At 43.1% G+C, this 20505-nt stretch overlaps 2 protein-coding genes across 3 annotated transcripts; one reads left to right on the plus strand and one right to left on the minus strand.

Annotated features, from left to right (window-relative positions):
• Window positions 1–373: 373 nt before the first annotated feature.
• casp9 (caspase 9, apoptosis-related cysteine peptidase) lies at window positions 374–6635 on the minus strand. Of its 2 annotated transcripts, none has more exons than XM_035738968.2 (11): window positions 6486–6635; window positions 4928–5093; window positions 4543–4741; window positions 4313–4438; window positions 4167–4228; window positions 3721–3897; window positions 3534–3623; window positions 3288–3435; window positions 1596–1787; window positions 1365–1474; window positions 374–1211 (listed from the first exon to the last, which is right to left on the minus strand). In XM_035738968.2, the coding sequence occupies exons 2-11, from the start codon at window positions 5057–5059 to the stop codon at window positions 1086–1088; spliced, it is 1362 nt and encodes a 453-aa protein (XP_035594861.1). In that variant the 5' UTR covers window positions 5060–5093; window positions 6486–6635; the 3' UTR covers window positions 374–1085. The 2 variants fall into 2 exon arrangements, with proteins under 2 accessions (XP_035594861.1, XP_035594862.1); XM_035738969.2 differs by lacking the exon at window positions 6486–6635 and adding an exon at window positions 5248–5617.
• A 2-nt stretch (window positions 6636–6637) lies between these two features.
• On the plus strand, window positions 6638–14661 carry LOC118359985 (dnaJ homolog subfamily C member 16-like). Its single transcript, XM_035738967.2, has 15 exons — window positions 6638–6805; window positions 7117–7305; window positions 7437–7503; window positions 7628–7952; window positions 8162–8346; window positions 8437–8541; window positions 8896–9054; window positions 9299–9429; window positions 9548–9731; window positions 9983–10165; window positions 10378–10454; window positions 10553–10633; window positions 10726–10815; window positions 10988–11158; window positions 11366–14661. Exons 2-15 carry the CDS (start codon window positions 7127–7129, stop codon window positions 11820–11822), a joined length of 2394 nt encoding a protein of 797 aa, XP_035594860.1. The 5' UTR covers window positions 6638–6805; window positions 7117–7126; the 3' UTR covers window positions 11823–14661.
• The last annotated feature ends 5844 nt before the right edge of the window (window positions 14662–20505 follow it).

Consider the following 20505-nt stretch of genomic DNA (forward strand, 5'->3'; position numbering starts at 1 on the left):
TGTACACAGACCAAATCCTCAACATCTGACTCACAGACTCCATCTATTGGACACTTACCTTTACATCCTTCAACTTCTACCGTGTGAAGTATTCAAATGTAATAGAGACATAAGCAGTACTATATTTATATCTAGGTGTGAATTATTTTCCCAAGAAGCTCTCTCCTCTAGTGTAGCCAAATGTGCATCTACTCCAATGATAGATTCTAGCGTTTGCATCATTAGATTCAGGCAATGGACAACTGAGCTAAAAATTACAATTGACTAAGGCTACAGACATAGTGAGTCAGTCAACTCTACAGTCTCTCATTAAATTGAGTGAATGCAACGGTAACCTTCAAATAAATACAAAACTGTATAGAAAGACAACCAGAACAGAGCATTACACAATTATATTTGAACATCACAACACTCAGCTATAGTACATTAATACCCATTCACTGAACACCCATTCACCTAAAACTAAATCACTCAAGATGAAAACAACATATTATAAACATTAGATGTTCTGGCTAACAGTAAAGGTCATCAAATCAAATCAAATGTATTTATAAAGCCATTTTGATATCAGCAGAAAGTGGTTATACACTTTCACAGCCTAAAACCCCAAACAGCAAGAAATTCAGAAGCACAGTGGCTAGGAAAAACCTCCTAGAAAGGCAGGAACATAGGAAGAAACCTAGAGAGGAACCAGCCTCTGCGGGGTAGGTCAGGCCTCTTCTGGCTGTGCCAGATGGAGATTATGGCCATTAAGGCCAAATCGTTGTTCAAATGTTCATAGATGACCAGCAGGGTCAAATAATAACCACAGTGGTTATAGAGGGTGCAGTACCGATTCATTTTTTGCAGAGCGCTTCAAGGATACCATTGTTTTTTACTGATTACAATGTTTTTGATTGTCACAAAGATGTTGCAATCTTGTAAGAGCAAAAATTGAGTGTAAAAACAAGAAAAGAAAGAACATTTTAAAGGAACAAACATACAATTCCAATCTTGGTCCTTTTGTTCACATATCCAGATAAACATTGGTAGAGGATATTTTTTTTAATGGCACATGAAGAGACAAATGTTTCCTGAGAGTGCCGTCATGCCTGGATTGGTCTCTGGCAGGGCAGGACTTGAAAGTAGAGAAGTTTGCGTAGAAAGTTAAAGGAACCAGGCATCTGTTTGTAGAGGCCTTTGGCTGAGTTTTGTGAAACTTCATGGTTTACCTGACCACAAACAAAAACATTAATAGCTTCATAAGAGAATATCCTTACTGCCGTTCAAAATAAAAATACAGCTTTATAACACTATTTTTGTTTAAACTATAAATTAACTGTATTGTCATTTTATCTTTACAATATTAAAAACAACAAACTCACCATCATTAACATGGTGACCAGGTCATTATCGGCAGCATTGTCTTCTAAGACGTTATCCAGTGTTTCTACATACCAGGAGCCAGCTTGTGTATCTCTCCAGGAGACGTAACCTGTTCAAGTCACATAGACAAACAGACATCAGGGCGACAGGCATACGAATGACTCTTCCTTGCGATTGATCACCACAAATAAGTATTTTATTTGAGAGCAACCCCCCCCCAACACACACACCTGGGAAGGTGGAGTAGGACACCAGTATGTCACTAGGTGTGGGCAGTGTGGCCCTAGCATCTGGTTCATCAGACGGAGTGCTCAGAGAGTCACTGCTGGAGGACATGGGCATGGCGTCCGTCTGGTCATCTGTTCCTCCAATACAAGGCCTATCCTCGTCAGGAGTCACCTCAAAGCCTGTGTCTCTCTCACCTGCCAGACCACAACGCACATGTATTATCTTTATTAGAGATATAGATCATGAACGTAATAGACATAGTAACATCCCATCTACAGTACCAGTCCAAAGTTGATTCAGCTACTCCTTCCAGAGTTTCTCTTTATTTTTAAAACTATTTTCTACATTGTACAATAATAGTGAAGACATCAAAACTATGAAATACCACATATGGAATCATGTAGTAAGCAACAAAAAAAGTGTTAAAAACAAATCAAAATATATTTTACATTTGAGATTCTTCAAATAGCCACCCTTTCCCTTGAGGACATCTTTACACTCTTGGCAATCTCTCAACCAGCTTCATGAGGTAGTCACCTGGAATGCATTTCAAATAACAGGTATGTGTTTTTAAAAGTTAATTTGTGGAATTTCTTTCCTTCTTGATGGCTTTGAGCCAATCAGTTTGAGCCAACAGAAAATAGCCCTATCTGGTAAAAGACCAAGTCCATATTATGGCAAGAACAGCTCAAATAAGCAAAGAGAAACGGCATGAAGGTCAGTCAATCCAGGAAAATTTCAAGAACTTTCAACGTTTCTTCAAGTGCAGTCCCAAAACCATCAAGCACTATGACGAAACTGGCTCTCATTACATTTACATTTACATTTAAGTCATGAGGACCGCCACAGGAAAGGAAGACCCAGATTTACCTCTGCTGCAGAGGATAAGTTTATAAGTTCTTTGTGAGATGCAGAGTAGGTGAACGGATGATCTCTGCATGTGTGGTTTGCACCTTTAAGCATGGAAGAGGTGGTGTGGGGGTGATTTGTCAGTGACACTGTCAGTGTAAGGGATATTTGACCAAGAAGGAGAGTGATTGAGTGCTGCGTCAGATGACCTGGCCTCCACAATCACCCGACCTCAACCCAACTGAGATGGTTTGGGATGAGTTGGACCTCAGATTGAAGGAAAAGCATCCAACAAGTGCTCAGCATATGTGGGAACTCCTTCAAGACTGTTGGAAAAGCCTTTCAGGTGAAGCTGGTTGAGAGAATGTCAAAAGTGGTTGAGAGAATGTCAAAATGTCAAGTGTGCAAAGCTCTCATCAAGGAAAAGGGTGGCTACTTTGAAGAATCTCAAATATATATATTGTTTTAGATTTATTTAACACTTTTTGGTTACTACATGATTCCACATGTGTTATTTCATAGTTTGATGTCTTTACAATGTAGAAAATAGTACAAATAAAGAAAAACCCTTGAATGAGCAGGCATGTCCAAACTTTTGACTGGTACTGTAGATATTAGTATCCTAGCTTGGACTCCAGCAGTTCTAGGTTTCTCAAACATGAATCCGGGGTGGTGACTGACAGAGAGAGACTGGTTTCCCCAAAATATTTCCTCCACTGTTGGATATGTAACCCAGTGTACAGACAAGTATTACAACACATTTATAACACTATTGTTACAGTGCTGCATAAGCTGTACTAAGGGATCACTAAGCATAAGAAACTCCTACAGCGAAGTTGTCTTACCTCCCCCACAGGCCTGGATGAAGAAGAGCTTGGGCTTGCCCTGTAGGGATGGGCAGTTCCGACCATTGAGGTAGTTTGTGATGAGCTGAACTGGGACATTGGGCCCGTCCACTCCATGCACTGCACCAGGGAAGCGATTGTGACTTACCTAAAAAAAATATGCAATGAAATAACATTATTCATCTCCAGAAAGACAAACGTTTCTACTTTCTATGCATTTGTAAAAGGATAGAAGGAGTCTCTTACCTCTGTCCCATGTGATAGCATGATCACCACACAACAATCACATTGTGAATGATCCTTCTTGGACAAAGCTGATAGCTCCTGCCTTATTTGCTGAAATATAGTTATTACTGTAAGCATTAGATCATTAGGCCAGTATCTAAGTTAAACATGAATAGATATAAAGGAGGGTAGATGAGGAAATACTCACCTTCTGTTTCAGGTTTCTCTTGACAAGGACAACAAAGTTAAGGGATTGAAATCTTCTCTCCAGTTTGTCGCAGTCTATGTTGGACCCTGTGCGGTTATTCAGCTCTGACTGAGGCTCAAAATCGACATTGTTTATGATCAGGCAGTGTCCACAGGGGCTGGCATCCATCTTATAACTCTGGGAGAACATGAAAGAAAAGCATGCATTGATTCCACAGTATATCCAAACTATAAAATTAGGGAACTGGTTAGACTCAAATTTAGACTTGTTGTAATCTTGACAAGGCAAGATACAGTATGTGGATTTATATAGCATAATATGTGAAGTTAAATTCAACAGAACTGAGATACAACAACTCCGCTGGAGAGTACTGTCGAAAACCACAATGGGGAACAGATGCTACATTTAGCCTATAGTACATAGAGCCAAAAGGCAAGATAACTTACCTGAATACTGTCACGTCTAACTCTTCCTGTTGCCCTGGGTTTTCCAAACTCCCTTTCAGGGGCTGTAATAAAAATCACCACTTTTATACTTGAATATTCAGAGACATATGTCAAAGTACGAACAGAAAATTGTTGTGATCACTTACATAAACTGGGAGTGGTAGGCGTAAGCAAAGGCCTAACTGGTTGACTTGGATAGACAGGGGTTATAGGCAAAGGTCTAACTGGTTGACTTGGATAGACAGGGGTTACCACAGTGTCCACATGAGAGTCTGTCAAAATAGAGGAAAATCCAAAGCAAATATGAACATTTCAGTAGTATGGACCGACATTGCAATGAATCACAGATGATATTTAACCACATAGGCATACTTACAAACTGGCAAAGGCCTAACGACTGGCCGGACAAGGACAGGCAGAGGCTGGCTCTGTGGTTCCCCCGCCAACAGGAGATCCGGCAGGCTATGCTGCCCTTTCTCACGAAGGCACTCTATTAAAGCTGGGAAGGCCCGACTCCCACGAGTCTCCAGGTCTCGAACCAACTGTCTGGCTTGGTCTCGTCTGGTTCCTGATCTCTGAAATTGAGGAACAAGGCATGGGCTTGTGAGAACTGAAAGTAGCATATGATACTTGGTTAGAATTCCAGACTTCGCTGTGTGCAAAAGCATGGAAATGAGGATAGCCTAATCATAATGATGTCTATTCCTGGGATTCCTGCAAGACAGACAATAATAGTCAAGAAGAATAGTGTCACACTTTACCTTTATCTCGTCGATCATGTCTTGAGTAAAGATTCCTTTTGACAGAAGTCCATCATACATATCTGATGGGTTCAGGTCGCTCACGAGATTGACCCTATTGCGTTGGAGAATCCTTTTGTGTCTCTCCTCCATTCTGTAGGCTTATATGAGGCATGAAACAGGAACTCTGCAATGATTATGTGGCAGAGAAGAGAAATTACCAAACCAGTGCCATTTCCATAAGTGTTCCTAAAAATGTATGTATTTACATGGTAGTACAAAGACAATCCCAGTACTACGAAATATTAATGAGCAATACAAACAGCAAACAGGCTGTTTGCCTGTTTGAAGGAAATTCGACTTCCGCGTTATCCCAACCCTTCCGAAAGACACACAAACATAAGTTGGAGAGGTTAGAGCAGAGGGTAGCCATACTGTGGGGCCCGTGGATCAGTTGTGGGGGTTAACTGCCTTGCTTAAGGGCACAATGGCAGGAGATGGGATCTAGGATTTCTATAATGCGGGTGCAAACTCACTTCTCACTTATTTATTCCCCGGCAGACGCAGGATTCCAACTGGCTGCTTCGCGAAAAATTGTGAAAATGTACCTGGCTAAGACATTCACATTAGCTAACTATCTTTATCGCCTATTGACGAGAGTATCTTCTAGCCAAAGTCGTTTTGTTAAGAGCCCCAACGCTCGTTCTGAATGTTAAAATGCATCGCTTGCTGGATGGTTTTGGAAACATCTTTAAAAAAAATATATAAAAAAATAAAGAATATATATATATTTTTTAAGCTTTCTAGGGTTAGGGTTCCCACGTGGCCACATTTCCACGTTACAGCGCTTGTTCATGGAAAACAGACGGAGGCATACCTGTGCCAATAGCTATCGAGTCTCCAAACACCTATGTGTAAATGGAAGACGTTCACCACAATGTTGTCACTGAAAAAAACTGTGTTTAAACCAGTTTATACAGTGTGAGTCTGCTAGTAAGTTTATATTTTGCATTTGTGAAATTATATATTTTGATGTGATTTGAAAGTAAAGGGTTTTATGTTTCTAGAACAGTACGCACAATTGAGAATCGATTCATGTTTAGATTGAGTATTTGGCTGTTTTGGTCGTCAGTGCCAATTCGCCTCTAAACTGAACATGTAAAGGTCCTTGGACTAAGGAATAACGTTTAGTCCTTTAGTCCATTATTAGACTAGTTAGTACATGCCTTTCCATAACCATTTAATATGGTATCATAATTATGTTATGATTATATACACATTAATGGATCCAACACATACTTTGAGCACATTTCTAGCAGTTGTTAATCAATTAAACTCATTAGAAAAGTCCATTTAAACGTTCTGTACCATTCGCAAACAGGCTAACGTTAGCTAGCTACATAATGAAACGACATTGACCAGGGCTAAAGTAATGTTACACGGAAGTCTTGAGCTGAGTTTTACAATGCAGTATATGTATGCATATTTAGCTGTATACATCTAGTATACAGTTGAAAAATTCGAATACAAATAACACACTGAATATAATGACAAACAGTGGTGATAAATATATATTTACCAGCTCCGTGTGATCTCCTCACAGACTTAAATGTCCCTTTCTATTTCACCACCGACTTCCTTGTTTACATCGCACATCTTCGTGATTGATGGATTGCAATAGACTCCAATTCCCACAATGCTTCTCGGTGTAGCTGGTCCCTCCTTCACACTGGATGCAGTCCCAGCAGGTTATCATTTACGGAGGAGAGTTAACGTTAGAGTGCTCGGATGATGCTTCAAATTACACCTTTTCCATGCTTTTCATTCGTAGAAAAGCAGTGACAGAGACATTTTAGATGAATGTGACAGAAGAACAGTTGATCCAACCAGATTCTTGAGGTGCGTGTATGTTTTTCAACAAGCTAGCCTGGATAGCTAGCGAGCTCTCTGTTATAAATTGATGGCATAGCAATGTGGTGATTCAAGTCAATGGCAATGTATTGCATGTGTTCTGTTTTAAATCTTCACATGTGGCAATTGCCTGCTAAATGCTGTGTTTAGGTGGTTATTTTAGTCCGTGTATATTTCAAAGGTTTCCCATTGGCATTCAAATCTTCCTTTTACCGATACAGACTCATTTGCCCAACCTTAGCTAGACATCCCATCAGGCAGATATATTCTATCTGACTGTCTTTGTTGGTGCTTTCCAGACAAAAACGCATGGCAAGAAAAACAAGGATGTTTTTGACATTTCCTGGTATAGTGGTTGTCTGTCTGTATCTTCTGGGTGGCTCAATGGAGACAGCCAATGAAGTAGACCCATACAAGATTCTTGGAGTGACCAAAAGTGCAAGTCAAGCTGAAATCAAGAAAGTGTACAAGCGCCTAGTTAGGGAATGGTAAGAACATCTTTAACTGAACCTTTCTCTTCTGGGTGTCAGGACTCAGTGGATATATTTAGCATTAAGACCAATGACCCTGTTGACAAAAATACATGGCCAGTGATGCATGGTTCCTTTATTTCTGTAAGGCATCCGGACAAAAACAAAAATGAAGGCGCTGAAGATATGTTCATCAAGATTACCAAATCTTATGAGGTAAGAGAGTATCCAATATTTGCCAACATTAAAACCTCAGCAGTTTACTGTAAATGCGTTATTCAGAAGGGAAGGCTCCACCCTCTGGTAACCCTATGCGTCTGCTTTCTACCCAAACTCTAAGATATTATCCAATGAGGAGAAGAGAACCAACTATGACCGGTATGGCCAGACTGATGACACCCAGCCGTATGGTCATGGTCACTATGGTCACCGCCACGACCACTTCTACTTCGACGAGTCCTTCTTCCACTTCCCATTCAACAATAAGGGCAACCGGGAGTTTGTCGACAGCAAGTACGCTCTGCACTTCAACCAGTATGTGAATGACGTGGTGCCTGACAGCTATAAGAGACCGTACCTGATCAAAATCACATCCGACTGGTGTTTCAGCTGTATCCACATTGAACCGGTCTGGAAAGAGGTTGTGTTGGAGCTGGAAGCCTTGGGTAGGAAAGTTATGAAATGCATTACACAAATGAAAATGACTCAACGACTTCACCTTCCACATGACAGTGTTTTACATTACGTGCTAGTCATTTAGCAGACACTCTGATCCCGAGCGACATACAATCAGTGCATTCAACGAAAGTAGGTAAAATAACCATACGGAGTCTTGGTTTGGCTGATTGTGTTCAACTGGTGTGTTATGTATTAGGTGTGGGGATTGGTGTGGTGGACGTTGGTTATGAGAGACGTCTGGCCAATCACCTCGGTGCTCACCGCACCCCATCCATACTGGGGGTCATCAACGGGAAAGTGACCTTCTTCCACTACGCTGTGGTGAAGGAGCACCTGAGGCAGTTTGTGGAGGACCTGCTCCCTCAGAGACTGGTTGAGAAGGTAAAATTACATGTTTTTGGCAGATTTGTTTTTTAACTAACCATTGTTGGCATCTCAGCAATTATGTTTACAAAAAATAAACTGTTTCAGGTTACAGACAGGAACGACTTTCAATTCCTGAACAGCTGGCATGAGCAGAACAAGCCGCACGTGCTTCTATTTGACCAAGTGCCTGTAGTTCCACTCTTGTACAAGGTAAGCCATTGTCTAGATCAGTCCTCAGGGTCCTGATTGGTGTCACACTTCTCCCCCATCCTTAGCAAACACAGCTGATTTAAACAAATTGCATTTTTAACTGAAGATCATGATTAGTTGATTATTGGAGTCAGGTGTGTTAGCTGGGGCCCGGGGGCAAAAGTGTGACACCAATCAGGCCCCCGAGGACAGGAGTTGCCCTGGTCTAGATTAGTCAGTCTGGCATCAGTTTTAACCACCACTGAGAGCGCTGTTCTGACTAATTATTATTTACTTCCTTCCGGAGCATAGACCATTGACGACAGCTTTCTAATACTTGCTTACAGTTGAGTTTTTTTCCCTTATATTTTTTAGCTGACTGCTTTCGCCTATAAGGATTATGTTCAGTTTGGATACGTGGACCAGGGCCTGTCAGAGACTGCGAACCTACTGAAGCAGTTCAACATCAACACCTACGCCCCCACCATGCTGGTCTTTAAGGAGAGTACAGACAAGCCTGCAGACATTATCCAGGTGGATACTAGATGCTTTACTAGACTCGACTACTGTGGATCCTCTTACTTTCCCACCAGACAGTTTGATTGAATAATTAAATAGCATTTGAATACCTGAGTAGTATCTGAGGTATTACTGACATATTATCTGTATTACTGACATATCATTGATTATATTTAGAGATGCGGTGTTTGTTGTTAATTAAGCTGATTCGAGACATGGCATTTCATGTCATTGATGCCTATGTGTCGTTGTTCTCTAGGCTAAAGGGATGAAGAAACAAATCATTGATGAATTTATAACGAACAACAAGTTTCTCCTCGTCCCTCGACTGGTGAACCAGAAACTGTTTGATGAACTTTGCCCTGTGAAGCAGTTCCACCGACGCAGGAAGTAAGCTGATGCTTTTCATTTCCTTTTTCGGCTCAAGTCTATGTCTATTTCTAAACATACCGTTTATGAACAGCCAGTTTACACTTTTGCATCATATTCCCAAACATCTGTCTTTTAGGTACTGTGTACTACTGATCACTGGTGATGAGGAGTCCTATACCGTAGGAAACCAGGCCTTCCTCACATTTGCCTCTACCAACACTCTGGAGGTGGTGAGGTTTGCCTACGTCTACCAAAGACTGCAACAATCACTGTGTGATATTCTGCTGAAGACTAAGGACAGCACACCTCCACCACCACAGGTAAGTGTATGCTAACATCGCTGAAGTGGAGATTAACTTTGTTAACGTGATCTCCTTGGATGCATCTTAAGAGCCATATGGACTCTGCAATTCAGTTTTTGAGAGCTTATGGTCGAAGTGTCTGTATAATGAGCTACAGCCACTCATCCTCTCTCTCTCTGTTATAATGTATCACAAGGTGAAATCACCTTTCCCTAATGCTATAAGCTCATGTGGATGTGTGTGTCTGCCTGGGTGTGCTTGCTCGGCAGGTGTTCATCTTGGAGCGTCGTAACCCAGCAGGGAAGGTCCTGTACAAGGAGGTGGCGGGCGGTTGGAATGGTACTGATGAGGATAAACAACGTCTGTTGGATGAGCTGGAGAGGCTGCAGAAAGACCCCTCCATCCTCAACTACGACGCCATGCTGCCGGAGCTCAACAATGAGTTTGCCTCTGTAAATTGTGTTCCACAGTATTATCCTCATTAGAAAGGCTGGCCTACTTAAGTCTCGGCAGAGCAAGGGTAATGATGTAGTAATTAGTACTGTGTCCAGAGAAAAGGTATTTGATCAAATGTTCTTTTATGGCATTCCAAATCTGCAATGGTTTTTAATATAATGGATAATACAGTACAATTATAGGCAGTAAATGTATATATATTTTCCAGATGTTTCTTATCCGATGGATCTACACAGCGTATGATTACATTTCTGAAATCCTTGATGATATTCTTCATAATAATTGGTAAGTTATCTTTTATTCAAAATTGTAGGTTTTGTATTTGGGAGCGGACGACATCAGGAGGAAAGGACACAATCAATGTCTGTCATGTGTTTCTGCAGGCGTGAGATGATGCCCCTCCTGTCGTTGATATTCTCTGCCTTGTTCATCCTGTTTGGCACTGTGGTGGTTCAGGCCTTCAGGTAAACTGGAGGAACAGTGTGATTCTGCTACTCAAACACATCACCTTGAGGGAAACTGTTTCGGCTTACCGTTCTGCTTTGTGGGGTTTCAGTGACTCCAGTGAAGATGGCAAATCCAAACCGAAGGCAAAAGAAGGAACTAAGGCAGAAAATGGGTCACCGGGTAGCAGCAGCACCTCAAGGCAAGACAGCATTTTTTTATTTTAAGCTATATTGAAAATATTCAAGCTGTGACTAAAATATGATGTTTTGGTTTAACTATCTAACATATTTTGGGGGGTTATATTTTGCCTTTCGCTTTCAATAAATGAAAATGAGTGGTTCAGTGGTTCTGCTTTTTATTTTATTTTATAGTCGCCCACCTAAGAAGAACTTTGTGGAGGTGACGGAGCTGACAGACATCACATACACCAGTAACCTGGTGAAGCTGAGACCAGGCCATATGAACGTGGTACTGGTGCTCACTGATGCCACCAAGAACGTCTTACTCAGCAAGTTCGCCAAAGAAGTCTACTCTTTCACCGGGTGAGGGCAGGATATGATCCCACATGGTCTGGTGCTTGAGGTGAAATAGACATCCATTGAATGATGTATGTTTTGTGCTTATAACCTGAATATTTATAGGCGAGTGGTATGGTGAACACAACTGCCGTTTTTATATTCACATTCTAAATGCTTATACATGTTTGAAAGGTTACCCACATATCATGTCTTCTCCTCTTGCCACGACAGGAGCCTGACTCTGCACTTTTCCTTCCTGAACATGGACAAGCACAGTGCGTGGATGGAAACACTGTTGGAGTTTGCCCAGGACGCCATGCAGATAGACACCGAAGAGGATGACTGTGCCCGCCACAAGATAGACTACACAGGCTATGTGCTGGCACTCAACGGCCATAAGAAGTACCTCTGCCTCTTCAAACCTGTCTACACCGGGGAGGAAGGCGGGTCCTCCGAGGAGGAAGGGCCTGGGGGCGCCACTGGGGGAGGGAAGAGGTCTAGGTCCGGGTCCAGGGACGACCACCCACCACGCAGGTCTACGGCCAGGTCCCGCTCCACCGCCACACTGCAGATCCACCACAAACTGGACCGTCTGGGGCTGTGGATGGAGAGGCTTATGGAGGGAACTCTGCCCCGGTACTACATTCCTGGCTGGCCGGGCCTGGACAAGATCACAGGCCCCAAATAGAAATCGTGTCAATTACTTATACTGTACGTTGTGAAAAAATATCCCCAAAAAGATATGCTTGGAAGTTTGAGATGCATTGCATGCACACATCCCAAGTCAGGATACAGGCCTAAATGGACGCGTTCCAAAGATATCTGTGTTTAAAAGCCAAGACGACGCCGAGGTATCCTCATGGCTGTGTTCAGAGGCTACTGTATGTTTTGAGTGATTGCACTAGGACATAGTTTGAAGAAATTACATTCAATAGTGAGGTTGGCTTGGCTCATTGCGACAACTGTACCACATTTATCTGCCGTCATGTTCTGCTGCCTTTTTTGCACTTGAAATATTTATTTGTTATGGAAGTACTTATAAAAGTAGGTTCAGTAAAAGAGGGAGGGTACAGAATATGGTGGATCTCAAAGCAACAACCGTTGAACAGTTCCTAGATTGCTTTCCCTTTCGGATCCCTTCCTCTGCATGCTGTCATTAGTTAGCTACTTAGTTCTAATATCGACTGCTGTTACAACCTCTAGATGAGCTAACTGAATCACTGTGGTCATAAGTGGACTCCTGCCTTTTTAGAACCGTCATCCATCATTATTCAAATATCTAATCTATCAGATTGTGCTTTGATATTAGCTTCACTGTCCCAATGGTGATTGGTCAGTACTGTGAATAGTGATGCATGTCTCTACTAGATCTATTTTCTTCACCATTTTGACCTCACTCTGAAAAAATATATATATTATTCTTGTGCAATATATACTGTAACTACAATGCCTTCCATTTATCCTTAGCTGCTAATATTTCATGTTCATTTTTATTCATGTAGAAATAGGCTATTTAAAAAAAAAAGTCTAACGTTATACTTTAGCTTTTTGTTACATGACCAAGTTTTTTGCATTAGTCTATTTCCCTTTATTTTTTACATGACAGACAAGAGAAACCCGCACACTGCTCTTGCTAGTGTCACTGTTCTTTATTAGGCTTTACATATCATCCTCTTGGCCTTCGTCAGAGCTTTTTTAGTTTTACAACAGAACTTGGCCAGTGGCTTCATATAGCAATGATATAGTGTACAGTGGCTTGCGAAAATATTCACCCCCCTTGGCATTTTTCCTATTTTCTTGCCTTACAACGTGGAATTAAAATAGGTTTTTTGGGGGGTGCTTTGTGTCATTTGATTTACATGCCTACCACTTTGAAGATGCAAAATATTTTTTGTGAAACAGACAAGACCCCAAAGTCAATACTTTGTAGAGGCACCTTTTGCTGCAAGTCTTTTGGGGTATGTCTCTATAAGCTTGGCACATCTAGCCACTGGGATATTTGCCCATTCTTCAAGGCAAAACTGCTCCAGATCCTTCAAGTTGGATTGGTTCCACTGGTGTATAGCAATCTTTAAGTCATACAACGAATTCTCAATTGGATTGAGGTCTGAGCTTTGACTAGGCCATTCCAAGACATTTACATTTACGTTAAACCACTCGAGTGTTGCTTTAGCAGTGTGCTTATGGTCATTGACCTGCTGGAAGGTGAATCTCTGTCCCAGTCTCAAATCTCTGGAAGACTGAAACAGGTTTCCCTCAAGAATTTCCCTGTATTTAGCATCATCCATCATTCCTTCAATTCTGACCAGTTTCTCAGTCCCTGCCGATGAAAAACATCCCCACAGCATGATGCTGCCACCACCATGCTTCACTGTGGGGATAGTGTTCTCGGGGTGTTGGGTTTGCGCCAGACATTTTCCTTGATGGCCAAAAAGCTCAATTTTAGTCTCATCTGACCAGAGTACCTTCTTCCATATGTAGGGGAGTCCCCCGCATGCCTTTTGGCGAACACTAAATGTGTTTGCTTATTTTTTTTCTTTAAGCAATGACTTTTTTCTGGCCAGTTTTCTGGCCAGTTTTTTAATAATGGATTTAATGGTGCTCCGTGGGATGTTCAAAGTTTCTGATTTTTTTTAGAACCCAACCCTGATCTGTACTTCTCCACAACTTTGTCCCTGACCTGTTTGGAGAGCATCTTGATCTTCATGGTGCCGCTTGCTTGGTGGTGTTGCAGACTCAGGGGCCTTTCAGAACAGGTGTGTGTATATATACTGAGATCATGTGACAGATCATGTGCCACTTAGATTGCACACAGGTGGACTTTATTTAACTAATTATGTGACTTCTGAAGATAATTGTTTGCACCAGATCTTATTTAGGGGCTTCATGCAAAGGGGGTGAATACCAATGCACACACCACTTGTCCGTTTTTTATTTTTTAGAAATTTTGAAACGAGTCTCTCTTTTTTTCACTTCACCAATGTGGACTATTTTGTGTCCATCACATGAAATCAAATTATAAATACATTTAAATTACAGGTTGTAATGCAACAAAATAGGAAAAACACCAAGGGGGATGAATACTTCTGCAAGGCACTGTGTGTTGGAGAATGGACAACATTTCATGCGACATTATCTGATCTATTTTGAAATAAAAAACTAAACTTTATTGTGCTTAACTCAAATTAATTTACAAACAAACTAATATTGTTATCATGACAATAGTTTAGTTGGATTTGGAAATGCTGTACATGTTCTACCACGTCATCTGTACATATATTAACATACTGTAATACATCAAATATTTGTTGTTTTTACATGGATTTATTATAATAATGTGGTCGTATCATTCACCAATACTGTTGTTTGTTCCATTTATAAACATGTTTTTGTTACAAAATTACTAAAGTACAATGTTGACTAAATAAATTAATCTGATGTTTCACATGTCTCAAAGGTTCTGCTACAGTGCATATCCTCTTGCTGTGTGAAATAAATGCTTTACGTTCATATGTTACCAAGACAAATTATATTAATTTGTATTTCTCAGCTTTATCAGTATCCTTTTTTGGCATGATATGGTCACACCAAGTGATTATTTTACCTTTGATTGTATTGTTGTTTGTATCTCAGGCGGCTGAAGAAATTCAGCTTGCCCCCCCCCCCCCAAGCCACGGACTAACTCTGCTACCGTCCAACAGATGGAGGCAGCACAGGTGCGTCAGAGCTGGAAGTAGAAGCCTAAGTGTTGTTGCCCATTAGTTTACTCCAATTAGGGGAGATGTGGCAGGTTAAGGGGAAAATAATAAAGGAAAATAGATTTAAAATAATATCTATAAAAAATATATGGGGGGAGACAATTAAATCGATAGAAGCCACAATCTATTTGCAATATTCAAGCTGATTGACCCCGTTATAGAGAAAGTAAACCACTGGACACTTTCTGTTTCACACTTTAAATACTGTATTCTCGTGACAGCTAATTCTAATATTTATACTACTCTGATCTGTTTCACCTGTCTTTGTGATTGTCTCCACCCCCCTCAAGGTGTCGCCCATCTTCTCCATTATTCCCAGTGTATTTGTACCTGTATTCTCTGTATGTTGCCAGTTCGTTCTGTTTCTTGAAAGCTACCAGCGTTTGTTTGCCTGCCCCTGTACTAGAAATAAACTTGTTTCTTCGACACTGTCTGCATCTGGGACATACATGAAACATGATAGTACGAACTGGCCATGACTGACCCAGCAGACTCAGACCAGCTCCACAACGCCCTCTCCTCCCAAGGAGCCACCATTGGAATGCACATCATAACGCTGATGCCCGGGAGGGCACTCGCCTGGGCCACTGCGGTGTAGGAGCAACAATTCGCTGTCTGCCTCAATCTGGAGGAGTTCGTGGAGGAGGTTTGGAAGGTGTTTGATTCTCCATTGTCTGGTAGAGAGGCTTCTCTTTCTGGAGAAGAAGGACAAAACCGTTCGCCCGTGCATCGACTACCGGGGTCTCCACGACATCACGGTGAAGAACCGCTATCCTCTGCCTCTCAACTCCTCGGCCTTTGAGCCGCTCCAGGGGGCCACCGTGTTCTCCAAGCCGGACCTACGGAACACCTACCACCTGATGCGGATATGGGAAGGGGACGAGTGGAAAACTCCCTTAAACACAGCCAGTGTTCACTACGAGTATCTGGTTGTGCCATTTGGCTTTACCAATGCCGTGTTCCAGGCTCTGGTTAATGATGTTGCCCTCGACATGTTGAACCGGTTCGTCTTCGTCTACCTCGATGACATCCTCGTCTCCTCCCGCTCCACCCAAGAACACGTGCTCCACGTCCGACAGGTTCTCCAACACCTCCTGGAGAACCAGCTTTTTGTAAAAGCAGAGAAGTGCGAATTCCATCGCTCCACCATCCCCTTTCTGGGTTACATCATCGCTGCAGGGAGTGTACAGATGGATCTTGGGAAAGTGAGAGCGTGGTGGATTATCCCTACGTCCAGAGTACAGCTGCAACATTTCCTGGGATTCGCCAACTTTTATTGATGCTTTATCCAGGGCTACAGCACCCTGACTTCCCCCCTGTCTGCACTCACCTCTCCCAAGGTTTCGTTCACGTGCTTCCCAGCTGCTGAACGGGCGTTTCGGGATCTCAAACACCGCTTCACCACAGCTCCCATCTTGGTTCATCCTTACCCATCCCGCCAGTTCGTGGTAGAGGCAGACGCTTCGGATGCTGAAGTGGGGGCTGCTCTCCCCGGGGGGGGGGCTGCCCTGGACCTCAAGTTACATCCCTGCGCCTTCTTCTCCCACCGCCTCAATGCCATGGAGAGGAACTACAATGTGGGGAATCGTGAGTTCTCGAGGTGAAGATGGCATTGGAGGAGTGAAGGCACTGGCTGGAGGGGGTGGAACATCCTTTCATTGTGTTTACCGACCCACAAGAACCTGGAACATCTCTGCAACGCCAAGCACCTCAATTCCAGGCAAGCTAGGTCAGCCCTACTGTTCACCCGGTTCTACTTCTCCCTTCCATACTGCCCAATTACAAGAATGTCAAGCCGGATGCGCTTTCACACCGCTATAGTCCCACGGTTACTACCCTGGAACCGGAGACCATCCTTCCCACCTCGTGCCTAGCGATGGCACACAGCTGGGGGATAGGGAAGCAGGTTTGTGAGGCACACCGTTCCCAGCCGAACCCTGGATGTTTGTTCCTGACGCGGTCCGCTCCTTGGTCCTGGTCTGCTCCTCCAAGTTTGCCTGCCACCCGGGCTCTCATCGGAAACTGGCTTTTGTGCAACAATGCTTTTGGTGGCCAACCATGGTTCCTGACATCTCAGCATTCGTCGCCGCTTGCAAGGTTTGTGTGCAGAACAAGACTCCTCGTCAAGCTCCGGCAGGTCTCTTCCAACCTCTGCCTGTCCCTCACCATCCCTGGTCTCACATCTCCCTGGACTTTGTCATGGGTCTCCCCCCGTCTGATGGCAATATCGCTATCCTGACTGTAGTGGATCGGTTTTCCATAGCCGCCCACTTCATTCCTCTCCCCAAGCTACCCTCTGCCAAAGAGACGGCCCAGCTCATGGTGGAGCACTTCCGGATCCCTGGACTGCCAGTAGAAATGGTCTCCGAGCGGGGTCCTCAGTTCTCGTCCCGGTTCTGGAAGGTGTTCTGCACCCTCATTGGGTCATCGGCCAGCCTCTCCTCCGGGTTCCATCCCCAGTTCAACGGCCAGTTGGAGTGAGCCAACCAGGACGTAGAAACTACTCTGCGCTGCCTGGTCTCCGCAAACCCCGCCACCTGGAGCCAGCAGCTTGTGTGGGTCAAATACGCCAGCAACACCCTTCCCTGTTCTTCCACAGGCTTATCACCCTTTGAGTGTTTCCTGGGGTATCAGACCCGCTCTTCCCTGAACAGACCCGCTCTTCCCGGCATACCTTCGGCCCAGATGTTTATCCGCCGCTGTCGTCGTACCTGGAGGAGAGCCCGGTCGGCCCTCCTCAAGCCCACCTCCAGGTATCGACGACAAGCGGATCGTCACCGGTCCCCGGCTCCCCTGTATCGTTTCGGGCAGAAGGTATGACTGTCCATCCGGGATCTGTCTGTCCGGATGGAATCCCGCAAACTCTCCCCCCTGGTTTATCGGTCCTTTTCCCATCTCCAAGGTCATTAGCCCCTTCGCTGTTTGTCTTCTGTTGCCCCGTACCGTCTGTATACATCCCACCTTCCATGTGTCAAGAGGGAAACCCATGTCTCACAGCCCGTTGTCTCCTGTTTCAATCTTCCCCATTATCCCCAGTATATTTATACCTGTCTTCTCTGTTTGTCTGTTACTAGTTCGTTTTGTTTCATGAAACCTACCAGTGTTTGTTCCCCTGCTCCTGTCTGTTCTTGCTCCTGTTTTCTAGTCCTTCTCAGTTTTGACCGTTCTGCCTGCCCTGACCCTGAGCCTGCTGTTCTATACCTTTCCCCACCTCACTGGATTACTGACCCTGAGACTGCCTGCCCCTGTACTAAAAATAAACTTTTGTTTCTTCGACACTATCTGCATCTGGGTCATACTTGAAACCTGATAAACATTGCTTTTTAATTACACTGTAAGTGAGTGTTGCCAAAATGATTTATGTTTTGGAATGTTTTTGTTCTGCACAGGCTTCTTTCTTTTCATTCTGTCAATTAGGTTGGTAGTGTAACTACAATTCTATTTTTCAATGCTGTTTTCTCCTATCACAGTCATTAAACTGTATATGTTTTAAGGTCACTATTTGCCTCAATGTGAAATCCCTGAGCTGGTTCCTTCCACTCCGGCAACTGAGTTAGGAAGGACGACTATCTTTGTAGTGACTGGGTGTATTGATTTACCATCCAAAGTTAATTAATAACTTCATCATGCTCAAAGCAATATTCAATGTCTGCTTTTTATTTTGTTTACACATCTATTTATCTATCTGTTATTTTACCAGGTAAGTTGACTGAGAACACATTCTCATTTACAGCAACAACCTGGGGAATAGTTACAGGGGAGAAGGATGAATGAGCCAATTGTAAACTGGGGAATATTAGGTGACCATGATGGTTTGAGAACCAGATTGGGAATTTAGCCAGGACACCAGGGTTAACACCCCTACTCTTACGATAAGTGACATGGGATCTTTTATGACCTCAGAGTCAGGACACCCGTTTAATGTCCCATCCGAAAGACAGCCTGGGGCAATGGGATATTTTTTAGACCAGAGGGAAAGAGTGCCTCCTACTGGCCCTCCAACACCACTTCCAGGAGCATCTGGTCTCCCATCCAGGGACTGACCAGGACCAACCCTGCTTATCTTCAGAAGCAAGCCAGCAGTGGTATGCAGGGTGGTATGCTGCTGGCTGCGTCACATATAAATGATTGGAGACAGGCGCAGGGATATGTAATAGGGGGTTTTAATACTCCACCCAAAAATACAACATGCCATGAAAGACACGGGGACGAAGCCCAAAACAAACACATACAAAAGCACAGGGTTGTAAACCCAAACAAAAGAGCGAGCTTAAACCTCTAATAAATACACGGGACGTGACCCGTAATAACGAACACACAATACACTCAGCACAAAGACCAAATCCACAAAGCACAGGTACTCACAAGACCAACAGACATGGGAACAATAACCGACAAAACAATGGTGAACAGAGGACACATATATACAATTACTAATCAGGGGGAATGGGAACCAGGTGTGTGTAATGAGACAAGACAATGGTGAACAGAGGACACATATATACAATTACTAATCAGGGAGAATGGGAACCAGGTGTGTGTAATGAGACAAGACAATGGTGAACAGAGGACACATATATACAATTACTAATCAGGGGGAATGGGAACCAGGTGTGTGTAATGAGACAAGACAATGGTGAACAGAGGACACATATATACAATTACTAATCAGGGGGAATGGGAACCAGGTGTGTGTAATGAGACAAGACAATGGTGAACAGAGGACACATATATACAATTACTAATCAGGGAGAATGGGAACCAGGTGTGTGTAATGAGACAAGACAATGGTGAACAGAGGACACATATATACAATTACTAATCAGGGGGAATGGGAACCAGGTGTGTGTAATGAGACAAGACAATGGTGAACAAAGGACACATATATACAATTACTAATCAGGGGGAATGGGAACCAGAAATGAGACAAGACAATGGTGAACCAGGTGGGAACCAGGTGTGTAATGAGACAAGACAATGGTGAACAGAGGACACATATATACAATTACTAATCAGGGGGAATGGGAACCAGGTGTGTGTAATGAGACAAGACAATGGTGAACAGAGGACACATATATACAATTACTAATCAGGGGGAATGGGAACCAGGTGTGTGTAATGAGACAAGACAATGGTGAACAGAGGACACATATATACAATTACTAATCAGGGAGAATGGGAACCAGGTGTGCATAATGAAACAGTTCAGTGTCCCCTAGAAGCCGGTGACGTAGGCCTCCGGAACTGGTGCACGGAATGAGCAGCAGTACCGGGGGAACCCGTGACAATCTAACAATAGGTGACCTTCTTTGCGAGGCGTTGGAAAACCTCACTTTTCTTTGTGGTTGAATCTGTTTGAAATTCACTGCTCGACTGAGGGACCTTATAGATAATTGTATGTGTGTGGTATAGAGATGAGGTAGTTATTCAAAAATCATTTTAAACACTATTATTGCACACAGAGTGAGTCCATGCAACCTATTATGTGACTTGTTCAGTACATTTTTATTCCTGAAATTATTTATGCTTCCCATAACATAGGGGTTGAATACTTATTGACTCAAGACATCTCAGCTATGAATTGTTCAGGTAAATTCAATGATTTTATAATGG

The sequence above is a fragment of the Oncorhynchus keta genome, chromosome 27 (assembly GCF_023373465.1).
Source record: "Oncorhynchus keta strain PuntledgeMale-10-30-2019 chromosome 27, Oket_V2, whole genome shotgun sequence".
Classification (NCBI taxonomy): domain Eukaryota; kingdom Metazoa; phylum Chordata; class Actinopteri; order Salmoniformes; family Salmonidae; genus Oncorhynchus; species Oncorhynchus keta.

Coding starts and splice junctions, on each gene's coding strand:
- LOC118359985 (XM_035738967.2), top strand. CDS start 7,127: ATGGCAAGAAAAACAAGGATGTTTTTGACATTTCCTGGTATAGTGGTT. Junction 8,347..8,436: donor CTCAGAGACTGGTTGAGAAG/GTAAAATTACAT, acceptor AAACTGTTTCAG/GTTACAGACAGGAACGACTT. Junction 10,166..10,377: donor TCAACAATGAGTTTGCCTCT/GTAAATTGTGTT, acceptor TATATTTTCCAG/ATGTTTCTTATCCGATGGAT.
- casp9 (XM_035738968.2), bottom strand. CDS start 5,059: ATGGAGGAGAGACACAAAAGGATTCTCCAACGCAATAGGGTCAATCTC. Junction 4,742..4,927: donor ACATGATCGACGAGATAAAG/GTAAAGTGTGAC, acceptor CCTCAATTTCAG/AGATCAGGAACCAGACGAGA. Junction 1,475..1,595: donor GTCCTACTCCACCTTCCCAG/GTGTGTGTGTTG, acceptor TGACTTGAACAG/GTTACGTCTCCTGGAGAGAT.